Consider the following 16,963-nt stretch of genomic DNA (forward strand, 5'->3'; position numbering starts at 1 on the left):
TATAAAGAATGACAGAAGAAGCTAATGAAGGAAAAAATGTAAATTGGACTGTGAATGGAGAAGTGCTAAAATGTGGTAATTTGTCTAAAATTCTGTTTAATCACCAGTGGTCCGCCCAGAAAACGCTGTGCAAAACACTAGTGGACCTCCAACTTTGCCCTCAGTGGACCAACAGTGGTCCGCCATCTCCTTGCTCTCAGGGGAGATACTGAATTTGGGGTTTTCATTAGTTGTCAGTTATAATTATCAAATTGAAAGAAATAAACACTTGAAATATATCAGTCTGTGTGTAATGAATGAGTATAATATACAAGTTTCACTTTTTGAATGGAATTACTGAAATACATTTTTCATGATATTCTAATTTTATGACCAGCACCTGTGTGTTTAAAGATGAACTGATCTCAACTCATATTTTGACGACGGTGAGACACAGAGGCTGTATTCAAACTAGGGGTGTAATAGTATTATTCATTTTTTTCCGATACGGTACAGTATGATTTTATTTTAAAAACTACTCTGAACCGTCTGTCAACCCGCGTTAATTAATGGCAGCCATCTGCCGAGCAGGACATAGTTCTGAGGCGTGCTGTAGTTAATGCGACATCTAGTGTCACGGTGTGTAATTGGAATGCTGTTACTTAGACGACGCCGGAGAGGTGTTTAGAGCTACTGCGGAAACAACGCCATGCTATAGTTGTGGTTAGTCTGTTGGACGCTTAGCTGGATGTGAAATGGCTAGCGGAGAGAGCAAGACTGGGCTGGAACTAGTGTTGCCAACCGTCCCGTATTTGGACACTAAAAGATGTTCCGTTCTGAACGGATACGGGACGCGTTTTGTTCCGTATTTTTTAAAGGTCACACGTTAAGGCGATGGTTTGAAACAGTATCACTCAGCTCTCTCTCTCTCAGCCGGCCCTGAGAGCAGTGGGTCAGTGCTGAAAAACTGGGAATTTAAAGCTCTGCTTTTAGATAGATCTTATGTTATTACCATGTCCCCATTAAAATAATAATAATAATAATAAAATAATTTTATATATATATATATATACATATACACACACATTTATTTTTCTGTGAAAAATTCTGGCACCAGTCATCCTTTATAAATATACAGTTGTGTTTGTATTGGCCTCTTTGACCTCTACATTAAAAAAATAAAAGGGAAATTAAAATCATGTTCTTTCTCCATGTTGTATTGAAAACGCATCGTATGGTGGAGCAAAAACAGCAATATGAATTGTATTGTGAGATTTGTGTATCGTTGCACCCCTAATTCAAACAAATGAATAAGGACAAGTGCATGAATTCAATGCCAAAATACACTATATTTAGTCCACGTTCCTCTTATTTACACTCCTTAATAATAATAATAATAATAATAATATTATATACAAATTGTACAAAAATGTTCTTATAGTTCCAAGTTTATCTAATCTTTTTCCTTTGTTGTTCAGCTTTCATTCCCCTCCAAAAAGAGAGGAGAAAAAGTTCTTCTTCCCCTCTTCTCTTGGTAAACGGAATGATTTGCTTGTGCGAACACCTCTTGAAAATGGTGAAGGAGTTTTTTCCTTCTCTTTCTCTTTTTCTTGCTGTTGGAGCTGCACCTGCTGACATATAACCAGACGCATGTCCTCCTAGAGAATGAAGAGAAAATAAGACAAGGCATAGAAAAAATGAACATTAGATGTTTTAGAGAATACATGCACTAAGGAAAAAAAAAATCAGTGATCAAAGATTCGCTATAAAAATTTTAAACGTGTTCCTCCATGTAGTAGACGTGCTCCGTGGAGCATGGATTTTAATTTAGCATTTGGTAGATAGGCGTAAAACTTAAGAAAATAAATAGTTCACCAACCTGCCATGACTCAACCTCCTGAGACAGTGCCACTTTGTGTTTGATGGTATTCAGCAGCTGCTGGTTGAGTGTGTCTCGTTCCTGTCGAGCCAATATTATCTCCTCTTCTAGGACACTGTGTTGACAACAAAGAAAAACAACACAGGGTATTAGGCAACAGTTTTGAGATGAAAGCACAAGCCACCCATGATGTCACGACCTCACTCTTGCACAGCAGTATCTTATTTACTGTATCAATAGATACACGTTAAAGGGTTTAACGTGATACCTTAAATTCCTTTTGGTCTGAGCACAGGACTGCGTAAATTACAAAAGCACTTTAGAAACTAGCGCTCTCTTTTATGTCAATTTTTTTTACCTGTATGCCGGTTTGCCAGGAGGATTGCGGAATGGCTGCATTTCTTCTCTCAGTGTGTCTAGCTGAGATTGACAGGTTTCCAGCTATTAACAAGCAAATATAAACCCATTTATATAAAGACAGTTATAAAAAAAATCAAACTTTTTAAACCATAACAACAAAAAGGTGGACAAACCTCTTTCCTCAGCCTCTGGATCTCCTCCTCCTTTTCTTGAAGCAGCGCAGAACGGGCCAGAATGGTTTCTTTGGCCTGTTGGATCAAATTAGATAGACTTAGTGTCTTAATATATATACATTTTATGAACTATAACTACTATCGTTTAGCTTGGCATGGACAGAGAGAGAGAGAGAGAAAAACAATATTTCACTAGTAATTAATACGGATATACTTAAATTAATCTTAGATTTCCCCCAAAAAGTGCAGTTTTTGCTACCACGTTTTTATCACTGCTGGTTACTGTCATGTTTCCAATAAACTTCACTACTAACACTACCTGAGACTGCTGGAGCTCATTCTGGAGGGACAGGGGGAAGCTGGTGGTCTCGCCAAGGCTCGCCTCATCTCCCAGGGACTGCAACCTAAGCTGGAGGCCGTGGTTCATTGTGCGCATCTGGAACACCACACTGTGCTCCTGCTCCAACTGTGAAAAGGCCAGGAAAAAAAAAAACAGAGATTTCTTTGTCTTCAAATCTGCAAATCTTGATTTAAAAATAAACAACTGTCATCATTTTGATATAAAAATATTTATTCGTCCAGAGAGCCAAGAATATATCCGAAACAATCATTACTCAGAAGCAGTTCTGCTGTGAAATTTATTTATGTAAGTGGTTACTTCATAGAAGAAATATTCTTCACCCCTAGAGGCTGCTGTTTACTGAGTTTATTCTGCAGATATTGGCTATATTCCAACAGTTGAAGTTGTTAAGGTTAGTAACAGGCTAACAGTAGCAAATGCTTTTCTTCTCTCTCTTTTGCTCTCTCGTTCCTATGTTCCTGACCTTACCTCTGTCTCTTTTTCTTTGAGTGTGGTCTGCAGCTCGATGACTCGCTCTCTGAGTCCGTCTCTCTCTGTCCTCAGCTTCTCACTGTCCTCCTGCGCTGATTTTAGCCTCTGATCCATATTAGAAAAGCGCTCCTGCAGAACTCTGTTCTGTTTAAATGAAAACACATCTGTAGGAGGTGCCGCACACCACATACCAGTTACAGTCAAAAGTTTGGACACTTGCAGAAGGGTCTTCCTTGTTTTTTCTAGTATCTACATATTGTGATAACAATGAAGACTCTTAAGAACCAAAAATGTGCAAACAATGTTTAAGAAAGTGATATTTATTTGAATGTCTCTTCTATAAAGTGCAACAAGATGAAGAATCAAATGCAGGGCTTTTTAGGCCCTGAGAGAAACAGATTATTCTTTATAGAGTGGGTCCCCATATAATTAAAATACCCTGAGCACATAATCTGTTAGAAACATCCTGGTCACATGACAGGTTTGGTGGATTTTGCTGATTCACTTTTGTTGACATGAAATCAAACTTCATTAGTTATTTCTTACCAGAATACTGCTTTAGCTCTGAGGGTTTTCCACAAAGAAGGATTTGGTACTCAAACCAGATTTAATTACCATAGTGAGGTTCCTATACCTTGGACCTTGGGCTTAAGTTGTCTGGCTAACTCGGAAATCCTGCTTTGTGGAATACCCCCCGTCTAGTGGTTTTATTAGATACCTCGGCCTGAAGGCTGTCTAGACGAGCCGAACTTAATGATCTGCTGAAACTGGAGTCCTCCATGTCCTCTTTTAAAGAGCGCAGCTCAAGACGCAAAGAGTGCTCCAGGGAGACGGCCTGAGACAGCAAAACAGAGTGTAAGAAAATGCAACTGAGTAAAATCTAGATTGGTTTACATTGGGGTATACCTGAGTAGAATGAAAATATTACTTTATAAAAATACTCAGGTATGCCTATGTCTTTGAGTAAAAATCACTAGTAACTACCCACTCCCTGCTTGCTACACATTTTCTGTTCAGACTGTTCAGATTTTGACCCTCAGTCTTCAGGAGAAGGACCTGCTTTTCTGCATTCATGTTTGGCGTATTAAGCAAGTTTCAAAATCATTATTGTCATTCATTCACTCTGCACAGGAATGCGGTTTTGTGTGGGGATATATATCTTACATCCGCTTGCTTAATTCTTTTCTTACATGCAGGTTTCCTAATGCAGTCGTCCAGCCTGCTGCCCTGTTCACATTTTATTTAAAGTATACAATAGCACATAGCACACTTAGTTACGTATTTAAAAAAGGGCCCATATCCTATATTTCACTTGTATTTTTGATTTTCCCCCGTTAATCTTGTACTTGTAATTTTACATTCTTTTGTTAACGTACTCGTCCACTCTCACTGGTCCTCACCTAAATCAATAGGATTTATTTATTGAGCACTGCTTATAAAATTAAAATGAGGAATGGAATGCAGTAGACTCTCATACACACAAACACACTGGTCACCTCTGCGAGCTGCTCCACCAGTTTCTGGTTGTGTGCAGACAGCTGTGCCAGTTGTTCACTTTCCTCCCTACGCCGGTCTCGTCCCAGACTATGTTTCTGCTCCAGCTGTTCTTGTAGTGCAGTGATGTCACTCTGAAGCTCCACCTCCCTCTGAGCAGCTTCCAGCTCCTTCATCTCCAGGTGACGCTGTAATACATGCTTCTCCTGCTGCAATGCCTGAAAACACACACAAACACACACACACACACACACACACACGCTTATTTCCATAACATAGATCTCTGTACACTTCCTGTAAGGTCTGGGGACATGCTGCCTTGTTTTTTCTGGCTTATGTTTAATTTGCCATTGTCAATTGAGGAAGAATGAATACTACTACAACTAGTATCGCGCAAAGGCCATTATGTTATATTTGTTTACCAATTACTTCAACTGTCATAATTTTTTTACATTTTTTCAATAAATAAATATTGAACTACTGCTTTTCAAACATATTTTGTCCTTTCTCCAAAACCAAAAGCAAAACATACTGAAACATGATGAGCAACATGTTGCCTGTAAATACTCTGATATTTCTTTTTACTGCACACACGTAATGGAAACTTACTGGATTTTTGTTCCAAACTTCTGCTAAAACCAGGCATTGTAACTCTTTTGGCCAAAAGGCGGTATAAACACCCGAATGAGTGCACAGCATGTGATAAATGAGGAGGTTTAACTTTTCCCATGAGAAAGATTATATAGTAGTGTACAGTCTTTAATGTCTTTAAATAGTGGTCTTCTACATCCAAGCTAAGAGAGCATGTTCACTTGTACTGAAAATGTTTTGAAAGTCCTTTCATAGGCAGTGTGGTTAATTATCTAAAGTAAAACAACCTTTCAGCATCTCCAGTAGTAAGGCTCAGCAGGTGAGAGGAGGGTTTTGTGATGTATGGGTGTGACCACATGCCATTCTCACCCACAACATTGTGAAAGAGACACTGCATTTTCTATTTATAATCACCGGGGAGGGGCTACACCAAGTAAAGCAAAGGTTAGTCACCCAACGCCATTATCACTGCATTTACATGTTATTTGGGAACATAAATGTTCCCAAAACAAGACAATTAAATGTAAATGTATTTATCATTAAATATTGCTCCTGAGTTAATAAGAAAATAAGTTCCTTTAAAATTTAAGGGCGTTTATAAGGTATTTTTATATGGACAATAATATGGGTAGCTATTTCTTTGTAAGGATTCTTGAATATCCTTCACTGACAAAAACAGGTAATCTATGTGCAAAGCTGCTGCGCCACTCAAACACTTCATTTTTTGGATGCAAATCAGCAGTGTCCACAGTTTCCATTGAGACTAAACATGCTTTTCATTTAGGATGGGTGAAGGAGGATAGGCAAGATATTTGCCTATCTTTCAGATATTTTCAGGTTTCATGTTTTTCCTAATTTCTGCAAGTTGGACAGGACAAAACAGCCATGTCTTTAAATAGGCCATGAACAATTACAACACAGGATTTTTAAGTATATTTAAGTATATATTTTTAAATTAATAAACTATTATACTATTTAAAACTAAAATTTAAATGAGATATATTAAGATGACATATTGAGTGAACATCTAAATGGGTCTTTATGACATTGTATTTTTTATGAAACACGATGATGTAACTTAACACAATAAGTGCCATTTTGCCCCTTTCAATGTCCCCTAGTCCAGATTCCTAACCTCCATGTCTCTCTTCATCTGCTCCAGCTGACCTTCCAGGTCCTCGTTCCTCTCCAGCAGGGCCTGACCCACTTCAGCTGCGAGGATCAGGTCCTTCTCTAGCATGCTGGGGCTGTTGTCACTATTGGGAGATGCCAGCAGGTCATCTGGAACCAGACCTCTACCCATGATGCGATGCCTAGATGAGGGGGTGGATGAGGAGAAGGGGAAAAAGGAGTCCTCCAGGCTGGGAGAGGGCATGCTCTCTTTCCTGTTTGAGATCATTTGTGCTTACACTATTCTTTCAAAACCGGTTTTTTGAGGTCATTTAGTTTGTAGTTATTAGGCGTATTCCCATCTTCAGCTTAAAAAATGTCAAAGAGTGAGGTCCTCATCTTTGAGAGGTCAGCAGGTCAAACTCTGAACATCTGAATGTGAGCAAAAGCCATAAGAAGAAAAGACAAAAACAAAATGATTTGGCATAATATATCCTGAGTTATATGAAAATCTGGTGACTGATATTGATATATTAACTTAGGGGCCTAACAAATACGGGAGAGCAGCAGGCAAAATGCAGATTTCATCTACACTAAATGGCTCCAAGTTATCAGGTGTACATTTCCCTGAACAAGCCAACCCAGAAAACGTGGCAAAGAAAGATAATATACTTCAGCCTCAGAGCAATTCTATTGTCGTGTGTGAGCTCCTTTTGTGGAGCAGCCCAAAACAAAAAGACTTGTAGTGTTCCCTGACATTTCCAGAGTCATTTAAGTCTTCTCAGCAGTCAGCTACACCCTCCGTGTCTGCCAGACAGGTTTTGGGTTTGTGTTCCTATTCTTGCTCATGCTGAAAACATAATTTGTGAAGATTTTTAAGGCTAAGGTAGCAGCCATTCTGAAGATAACCAAAAGAACACCTGTAAAAAATGCTGAAATAGCCCAGGCTACTTCCCTCTTCCTCTGTTGATAAAGACTTATGTTGTAAACCAGCAGCTGTGTTGTTGAAGGTGGTGTTACCTAGGTTCATTTTCTTGTTAAAACTGAAAATTTAAGCTAGAACAGTAAGTGTAATTATTAGCAACACAAGTACTAGACACACACTGAAACACGTTTTCATGGTATTAGCATTCAAAAGCGTTAGTGCTAAGTTATTTACATATCATGGCTTTATATTTTAACTTAAGCTAGAACACAAGGGCATTTGTTCGTAGACAAAATACAGCGTAATGTTGTACTAACAATCCTAATCCAAAGTTATTAGCCTAAACTAGTAGCTAACATACACACATCGAAATACCTATTCATGATAAAAAATAATATATTTATGTTTAAATACATTTAATTCATGAACTACCATAGCCACATATGCAAAACCCTAAGTCTATTGCCTTGTTTTTCTTACCTGGGAAGTTCCTGCTTGGGTTCCTATCATGAATGGCACTAGGGAAGCACTGCAGGTTTCCTTGGAGCCAGTGAGCCAATGTTCAGCCGTTAATGTCAGAGCCATACCCACCATTGATTACGTCATCGCACGGGAGGAACCTATGGAAATGGGAGCAAGGTGCTTCACCCAGGTGACACACGAGACTCTCAGGTGAGACTGTAAATATGTGAATAGACCCATTATTCTTGTCTCTTAGGAATAAGAAATATTCAGGAAATAAATGTATATGTCTCTTGACCATAATTAGTATACATATATATATATATATATATAGGTGAACCATCTAAAGAGCCTTTATAAACAAACTTAAGCCACAATACAAATTGTAACTTTTGCTAGATGTAAACAAACCAAACTCACGTTCAACAGCAGCGCCAAAGTGTTATCTCAAGTGAACTTTCCTGATTTAAAAATACAGGAAAACCTTTTCTGATTATGCGTCTTGAAGGTGGAATTGGATTTTGAGAAACTGCAAGTGTATCAAGGACTCGAATGTAGCTCCTGCACCATTCCACTGGAAAGGAAATTTGAACAGCTTTATGAAACTCAAACGTCCTCAGTTCCGCCACCATGTGGTGGAATGACTCCTGTGTCCCACTGTTTTAGACACTAAAATCTAAAGTTTCTATATTAACCTCCTTCTCAGTGTTATTACTTGCATTGCTCAGGATCCGTGATATTCATGAGTGTTCCAAACCACTGTAGATCCCTTTAAGACTTTGGGCAGTTTTTTTTTCCCTGCTCTGTGAGAAGGAGGCTTGTTCAGCTCTTGGCATGGTCTCCAGACCCTGCAACTAAATGTAGATGTAGCTGTGTACCTCTCTCTGGAAAACACTAAAATATGTGTGCCTTGGTGTGGGGTCGGGAAAGGTCAAGACTGTCCACACAAGCAGGAGTCTGTGAAAAACAGCTTTCCAGTTCCTGTTTTCCGCCTGACATATTTTGTTTTTCCCCAACTGGAACTAACTGAGGCTAGTTATGTGTTTTTAGAAGCCATCCCTAAGAGTTGAGTTCACTCTCACTCTTCAGAAAAAACTATACAGTGATTAAAATGTCTGGTTCCAAGGATGATTTACCTTCAAATGATGACATGGTGGAAACAGAACATCACAAGCAAAGGCAGATAAGAAACAGATAAACATAGTCTGCTTTACTTGGTGAGATAACATGCAACAATGTTCACAGGTGTCAAAAAATAGCAACAAGAAATACCACTAAATATATGCCATGATAAAGGACATTGCAGCTGACGTTAAAGGGGCATTCTGACCTAAAACTCAGCGTAATGTCATTCATGTTATGTAGTATTAGGCTTGACTTGCAGCTCTCAGCCTCACTTATCTGACAAAATTCATGTATGTATTTATTTCTCATATAATACCATCTAAAAAAAAAATATTTCCAACTTGAATAAATGATCATTAGTCGTTTTGTGCACCCGTTAAAATCTATTGCTGCATTGCCAGTAGAGGCTAATTAACACGTTTATGTATCATTTTTGGTTGGGGTGTCCCTTTTTGGGTCCCACAAAGCCCAAAAATTTCAAACAAATATAAGAAATCTAAGTGTTAAGTCCATATCACTTCAATGTTAAATTGTTCTAAACTAAACAGTCATAAAAGTGTCAATTGTGATTACATCACAAGACTTAAAATCAAACTGTAAAAATGTAAGGGATGGTCTATAAAACCACATTATGCTCATGTGAAAAAAATTAAGATGAAAAAACAAAATAAAAATGCATGGACAAGGAAGTATAATCTTAAAAGATCAGACCTCATAATATCCAATCAAAGAAGCTTTCCCGGGAGACTCTCTGGGCATTAGTCCCTACTGTGGGAAAGGCATAGGGGGCAGGGCCCCAAATGAAGCCCCACCTCTGTTTTGCAGACTATACTTCTTCCAAACTTTTCAGAAACTGAAGAACAGACCATGGCAATGGACAGACTCTGTGCTAACTGGCTGCTGATCCTGGTGTTGTGTGGCCTACTGCCTTTACCTTCGCAGGCTGGCAGACAGATGCCCAAACTCGCTGACAAGAAACTGTGCGCCGATGCTGAATGCAGCCGTGAGTAATCTTATATTCTCAGTGTACAAAGGTGCTCCAGATGTTTATGTATGGATACACTGTTTTATGTTTGATGAACTCTGTATTTCTTTACAAATATAATACACAGTCAGAACCTACTTAATTAATTTTAATCTGGAGCTAAAAGACCAATGTAGCTAACAAGTCATGTAAGCTTGAATTAGCATTGTCCCTAATTTTTAAAACAAAATTATTTAGAAATTCACTTCAAGGCCATTAATTAGATGACAGTATGTCCTGGCCAATCAACAGGAAGACCAAATTATTGGCAAACTATCGATTTAAATGCCTAATGTGGAGCTCCTTTGTCCTCAGATCCTATCCTCATTGCCAGAGCCATCCAGGACTATTATCCTCAAGATTGTCGCTTCATTCCCATCCGTCAAGGCCAGCTCGTCTATGTGTATGCCATGCTGAAGGACCGGGGAAACCTCTTTTGGGCAGGCAGTGTGAGTATTAAAACATTGGCTGTGGGAGGATAATGTTTTTCCTTGAAGATATAAAGGTAACTCAAGGTATCTGTTGGTACAGGTACAGGGGTCATACTACAGTGAGCAGGAAGCCCGTTTAGGCCACTTCCCCAGTAGTGTTGTTGAGGAGACCCATGCTTTAATGCCTGCTGAAGTTGTGGTCCAAACTGAAGTAAGTTTTGTAAGCTTCTCTGTATTTTAAACACTAGACATTGTACAAAACATATGAGTGAATATGTTTTATGAATCTGCTTCTTTTCCTTTAGAAATGGGATTTCTACTGCTACTGAGATACCATTCAAGAAGTGATTCACCCCTTGAAGTGAACATGGCTGCATTCTTCTCTTGCACTTTACAGGTTTTCTAGCAAGTAATGCTACTCATCATATAGACTGTTTTGGTTTTTAAATAGACAAGTAACAAACTGTCTAGAACAGACTTTTAATTAATAAAGTTCACGTGTACAAGCATGATGTAAACATATCAAACATCTTAGCACAAATAGATCAAAAGTAGTGGTCACATGTGGTATTTCGATTCCAATAAACTTGAGCTGCTACTAAAAGCCACCTGGTTGGTGTCTTATTATGCTACAGGTGTTAATTCCAATGTACAGTAGAGGTACATTGGACACTAAAGTTACAAACAGTGTAAACGTACCTTTAAAGGTACAACAGTGGTTTTAAAGTCCAGTTGTGTTCCCTAATGACACATTACTTTTTCTTCTCCAGAAAGAGAGGTGAATATTTGTAAGATTTATTTATAGAACTGTGTAAAATAAAAGAACACAAGTCCTAGAGATGAAATGGGGCATTTGAAATCAACATAATTTTAAAATGTACAATCATAATACAATAAGCTACAATTATGTTCTCTAATTAAAAGTATGCATATAAACCTTTGAGGGTACCACAACAAAGACAACAGTGTAGTATAAAAGAATCATACATACATACATCTTCTTTTCCACTTTTCCATTTCAGGGTCGCGGTAGTATAAAATAATCAGACTAGTTAATATTTCCCAGTCTTATAACTGGGCCTAACTAGCGTTGTCTACTGGTCAAATATATTATAGTGTATTTGGTATAAATTGAGATGAAGACATGACTGTGGGGGTCCATATGAAAGCTATGTATGTAGCATACTCTTTAAAAGTCAGCCATCCCAGCAACAACCTGGTGGCCCAAATACCATCCAGGACAAGTCTTGCTGGGTAGCCCCTTCACCGCTGAAGTAGGGCCTACATTCACTTCTTCACTCCTGACACTATGATGCAGGTTCCATTTAGATTCTGACACCAATGTGGTTCCTTTAGCAAATCGAGATGAGGAAGTCTTGGCTATTTTTGTAAAGGTAAGCAAAACTATAGATACACAAACTCACACAGCTGCAGCACTAAACACCACATAATTCTGCAATACTCTCAACACAAAGGTGTCACTCCACTCAAGCATGTGCTGGTCACATGTGGCACTTTTGACCACCATGGGGGTCTACATGAGGACATGGGACCATGTGTCTTTTCGGGGAATTATCTCTTTCTCTAAGGGGTTTTAGCTAATTTAATTTATTAATTTTCTTTAACTGTTTCCTGTTCCAAGTTGCTGTGTGTCCGGAGCCATTTGACTCAGTCCAGCACAGGTTTTGCTAACATAACACAAGCTGAAACTCATGGCTCCCTGCATAGTGCACTGAAAGGTCATATAAAAGTTGGCAATCCATACGGAGTGTGGTTTAATGTACTTTGAGGTGCAGCATAAAGGGAATATGGGGGCCAAGGGACTACAGTCTGCAGTGCATTGTGTGTCAGCTTAGCAAACTTCATAGGGAGTTATGTGTACCCTTGAGAATCGGGACACAGCCATCACCATAGACACGAACAACAACACAATGCGGACGAATTGCTCTCGCGAGGCAGGGCACCCGCACCGACAAAACTTAACACATACACAAAACGCGTAAAAGCGCCTCAGCTGCGCTTTTCAAGTTACGGGAAAAGACTAGTTCTCCTAGGAAAGCTGTTGTCAGTATGGAGTTCCCCGGACTTCAGAAAATGTCCCCGTTTCATTACACGCTGCGAGCTTCTGGACAGGGCGAAGTCTGGCACGACTTCACGGACGAAGCCAAGTTCCATCAGTTCGGCTGGAGATGCTCCACCAACGAGAACGCGTTCTCCACCGCGACTCTCATCGGAAACTGGTCCGAGAAGAGGTTCGACACTCGCCGTGCAAAAGCATTACGACGCCCCCTGCCGTCGCAGGCTAGTACTGTCGCGTGTTTATGCATTATCAACACGACACTGTGTCCAAAGCTTTTGAACACATAATAATTCAGGCTTTCCTCTGAATTACAAAGTGTTCCTAAAGAGCTGGATCCCTTTCTTATTTCAGTAACAACTTCTAATCTTCTGGGAAGGGTCTGCTGGAACATTTGTTGAAACATTGCTGTGTTAGTGTGATCACTGCCATATAAACATTAGGACAGGTACAGATCATCACAAATGCCATAGTTATTGGATGGTGTCCAATAACCACAAAAATAATGCTGTTCCACTTTTAAGCTGCCAAATGTAGGGGGTGCTAACAGGCTTTATACTCCTCTTGCTAACGCCTTGAATTGAGCATGGTAACCTTAACTCATGTGAAGCAGCTCCAGATTGCTCTGTTGTCTATACCGTACTGTCTATAAAAGAGGATATTCACAATTGTGTTTCCACAGTTCTCTCACTACTATGAGACTACATACTCATCTGCCTACTACAAAGAAGACAAACGGCCAGTTTACAGCAGTGAGAATCTCATATCTTACAATTATTCATTATTATATGTTAATGTTATCTCATTTATGTGCCTGAATATTTAATATGTACCAGTTTAACTCTGTAGTATGCCTTTTTTTTTTCATTTTCAGCTTTGAAAACAGAGCCCAGAAGCTTCCCTGGTCACCAGCCTGAACTGGATCCTCCTCACACCAAGTGTGTGCCAAACTCCTGCTACAGACTGAACTTCATTCAGCACGGAACAAACACCCACCCTGCCACACACAGTCCAGAGCTCCAGCTCACATGTGATATAGAGCCAGACAGGAGGAATTCTGTCTCTGTTCCACAGTAGACTTCGATAATTATATAAAACGTAAAATATTTAGTGTTATAACTTATAACATGAAATATCTCCTGAGAAAGGAATGACTTGTGCTTAATGTGTGTTTTCACTGAAAATGAACAGAAAATGTTCCTCAAGGTTGTTAAACTAATCATTACAAACTGTTTTATTCCTTTTTTTCTGTATCCTCTTTTTTCAGATTTTTGCATTTATTGATGGTTAAAAGACTTCTGAATTATAGTAAAAAAAAAAATAATATAATGGAAACTGACAATAAAGATGAAATATGAGATCTCACTGAATGATGTCTTCACTGATTTGAATCACTCTCGGGTCAGAAATTGTCACTCCGTCATTAGAAATTCTGGACCTAGAGTTCTGTAATCACTGTCTGTAATTAATCTGATCTAATCTTATCTCTTGTGTTGGGATGACAAATTCCCAGGACCTCTTACTCATCCTGTATCTCTGTTTGGCATGGTGTTTTTACACTGTGAAAATACTGGTATCTTGCTAGGGCTTCAGGCTGGGTGAACTTCATCCACGTGTGAATGGCAAGACAGAGTTTATCTTACAAATTTGTCACAATATTATGATTTCTTTTATGTGCTAACATGTCTCATTTTCTGTAATCAGTTGATGTATGAATACTGATTCAGTATGTGCCTGTAAATAATCAGATATATATGGGCAGTTATATATTTGTGCTGTTCTTAGAACAGTAGTATTTCGAATTATGCTTTTAGAAAGACCCCAACTCATTGTTTTTGAATAACCACAGAATTTATTAATAGTTTGAAACCATCATTACACACACTGAGCCATGGTGTTTACATATTGCTCGCTGCTGTGAATCATGAGGAATGTTGAAGCAGTGAATACAGAGCAGAAACATTTGGGGCATTGGGACTTAGGCCTTTACACTGATCTGAGACCTGTCTTGAAGTTCTTATTGTGGATCTAAAGCCTGGAAAACAGAGCTGGTCCCAGAACAGTGCAAAAAACAACCTCAGCCCAGAAACACCACCTTACGTGTCCCCCTCACTTGTGCCTCCTAGTGGTTTGTGTTCAATTGTATCACCAGGTCTTTTTTGTCAGGATGGACCTGGAAAGTGTTTCCAAAAGTGTCTCGTTAGTGACATGTAGAAATGGATTTGTAGCAGCTTTGTCAATGGTGCTTTTGTGAGGCATTGCTGTGTACATGGTGATCATAGATGGCGAACACTTTTAAGTATAAGAACACTTATGTAGCATTCATGCATTTCTCATTCTCCCAAGCACATTGATATATAATATATAGTAGAAAGGGAACACAAACATTCTTAAAGTTCCTCTGGATATCTGAACAGTTCTCGATTACCTGGAGCTTTGGTTCAGACACTGTGTCTTTAATGACCACCACCAAAAAGACCAGATCTTCACACACACCCTTTTCTTTGATGCACTTTGAGTCATAACAGCATATTTCCAGCCATTATACGTCATTATACCAAACCAATACAAAAGGCTCTTGTGAAACACGTAGAATCAGTCAACAGAAAGAGGTCACTTTCTTCTTAACATTTCTCCTCTTGCCTCACTACCTGATCTCCATATATCCTCTGGTCCCAAATCCATCATATGAACAGACAACTTCAAAATCAAGTATAACACTATTTCCAGATCCTATTTTATGTGGCTGAAACACAAGAACAGTGACACTACAAGGAACACATATCTCACTCCTTTGAGATAAGAAATTAGGTTTTTAGAAATCCCATCACACACTTCTTGCTCAGCAATATTGTTGCACCATTCTATCACAACAAATGCTCAAATGTCCAGTCATCCTACACTCAAACCCTCACAATTCTCAGCACTGTGCAGCCATTGTTTGGCACTGATCACTAGTGAGAGATAAAGACTCTTTTGTCTGGGGCCGTTAAGTTTGGAAAGATGTTATTTACGACCAGCGGCAGACAGGCAAAACAATACTCCTGTGGTGTAATGATGTAGCTCTAGACAACTGGCCTAGATGTAGATATACCAAACAAATTAGACAGTGGAATGATCAATAATTTGCAAATGTTCAATGTTCAAACCAGGTTCAATGCTAGCAGGATCTGAGTATTTTTTATATATATATATTTTGCCCTAAAGCCTGGTCAGGATATTGGGGGTTGAGGCCAAGTGCAGGGGGAGCACAGTGGAGAGAAAACAGCGGGAAGACAGACTTGCACAACAAGGTGCAGCAGCTTTACTTTTTCTGTGGGCCAGTCACAGCGAGCTTGTCATCCCGAGTGATGGGAATGGAGCGCTCTGGAGCATCAGAGACCTTGCGAGGGGCTGTCACCTTCAGGACGCCATCTGAGGAGACTGAGGAAGTGATACTGGCTGGGTCCACTCCAGAAGGGAGGCGGTATTTTCGGAGGAACTCTCGTGAGACAAACCCATGGTCATCCTGTAGGCACATTGCAGGTTTTAATTCTATTACATTTCCTTAGAATTTATTGTTATAAATTGTATAGTGTTTAAATTTTTCATTCATCATGCTAGACCAATAAGAATCCCTGGACAAGATGCCTAAAACTATATTAGCCTCTGGAGCATGTGGAGTACTAGTTAAGGTTTGTTGTGTGTTATGTTGGTAGGACTTACTTTAGTATTCTCTTTACTTTATTACATTTGATACATATAAATATGTTGTATAGATTTGGGAGCCCCTGGTGTTGTAATTTACCTGACGGTCCTCATGTTTGGCATGAACTTCAATGTAATCACCATTGATTTTCACTGCCAACTCCTCTGGTGTAAAGTGCTTGACGTCCAAATTGATGGTAAAGCGATCCTTTTCCATCTTCATCTAAAAGCACAACATGAAACAATAAGCTGTAACTCCCACCAGTCAAAACATTCCTCAGGTTTATATTGTTTACATGAAGATGCCATTGATTCATATGTTATATTCTGCTGTCATAGATAATACAATTTAAGCTTACTTTGAGCCTATGACACCTTCAACTTAGATAGAGTACATTCACTTAGCACAGTTTATATACATAACATGGAGGAGAATATGTCTTGACGTTTCAGATTAATATTAGAAAGTTATGCAAACTTTTATCATGGAGGAAATATTTGGAACAAAACACTGACATTGTTTATAACTGTCTAGTGACCTGATTTTCAATGTTCCCTTTCCTTTATGTTCTACAAAGCTCAGCTATTCCAGATAAAAATAATAGTTGCAAAATCAAGTCATGGCCATGGCTTGTGTAGAATGTGATAGAATATAGAATATGATAAATCAATCAAGTTCTCAAGTGCGTATTAGGTCATGGATGGTTGGCCAGGATCTCACTGTCCAGAGAAGCAAGCTTCCCAAATAACTTCTCCTTATTAGTTCCTGTGACATTTATGGAGAACACCATAGCATAGCAATCTGCCAAACCAT

General features: G+C 39.0%; 4 protein-coding genes across 4 annotated transcripts in view; 2 read left to right on the forward strand and 2 right to left on the reverse strand.

Moving 5' to 3' along the window:
• Positions 1-1,191: 1,191 nt before the first annotated feature.
• On the reverse strand, positions 1,192-8,378 carry bicdl2 (BICD family like cargo adaptor 2). The gene is made up of 11 exons (XM_066662056.1): positions 8,226-8,378; positions 7,824-7,963; positions 6,444-6,850; positions 4,720-4,935; positions 3,942-4,058; positions 3,221-3,367; positions 2,711-2,857; positions 2,392-2,466; positions 2,217-2,299; positions 1,859-1,973; positions 1,192-1,637 (listed from the first exon to the last, which is right to left on the reverse strand). Exons 3-11 carry the CDS (start codon positions 6,705-6,707, stop codon positions 1,461-1,463), a joined length of 1,341 nt encoding a protein of 446 aa, XP_066518153.1. The 5' UTR covers positions 6,708-6,850; positions 7,824-7,963; positions 8,226-8,378; the 3' UTR covers positions 1,192-1,460.
• mia (MIA SH3 domain containing) lies at positions 7,895-10,966 on the forward strand. Its single transcript, XM_066662057.1, has 5 exons — positions 7,895-8,015; positions 9,781-9,933; positions 10,270-10,403; positions 10,486-10,596; positions 10,691-10,966. The coding sequence occupies exons 2-5, from the start codon at positions 9,798-9,800 to the stop codon at positions 10,712-10,714; spliced, it is 405 nt and encodes a 134-aa protein (XP_066518154.1). The 5' UTR covers positions 7,895-8,015; positions 9,781-9,797; the 3' UTR covers positions 10,715-10,966.
• A 1,346-nt stretch (positions 10,967-12,312) lies between these two features.
• On the forward strand, positions 12,313-13,752 carry cfap68 (cilia and flagella associated protein 68). The gene is made up of 3 exons (XM_066660039.1): positions 12,313-12,686; positions 13,145-13,214; positions 13,337-13,752. Exons 1-3 carry the CDS (start codon positions 12,456-12,458, stop codon positions 13,537-13,539), a joined length of 504 nt encoding a protein of 167 aa, XP_066516136.1. The 5' UTR covers positions 12,313-12,455; the 3' UTR covers positions 13,540-13,752.
• A 559-nt stretch (positions 13,753-14,311) lies between these two features.
• Positions 14,312-16,963, reverse strand: part of cryabb (crystallin, alpha B, b) — a 3,007-nt gene continuing 355 nt past the window's right edge. Inside the window, exons 2-3 of the mRNA XM_066660038.1 lie at positions 16,250-16,372; positions 14,312-15,970 (exon numbers count right to left, since the gene is read on the reverse strand). Coding sequence (XP_066516135.1) covers positions 15,767-15,970; positions 16,250-16,372 — 327 coding nt within the window. The 3' untranslated portion in view covers positions 14,312-15,766. The remainder of the gene's footprint in view (positions 15,971-16,249; positions 16,373-16,963) is intronic.

The sequence above is a fragment of the Hoplias malabaricus genome, chromosome 2, assembly GCF_029633855.1.
Source record: "Hoplias malabaricus isolate fHopMal1 chromosome 2, fHopMal1.hap1, whole genome shotgun sequence".
NCBI lineage: Eukaryota > Metazoa > Chordata > Actinopteri > Characiformes > Erythrinidae > Hoplias > Hoplias malabaricus.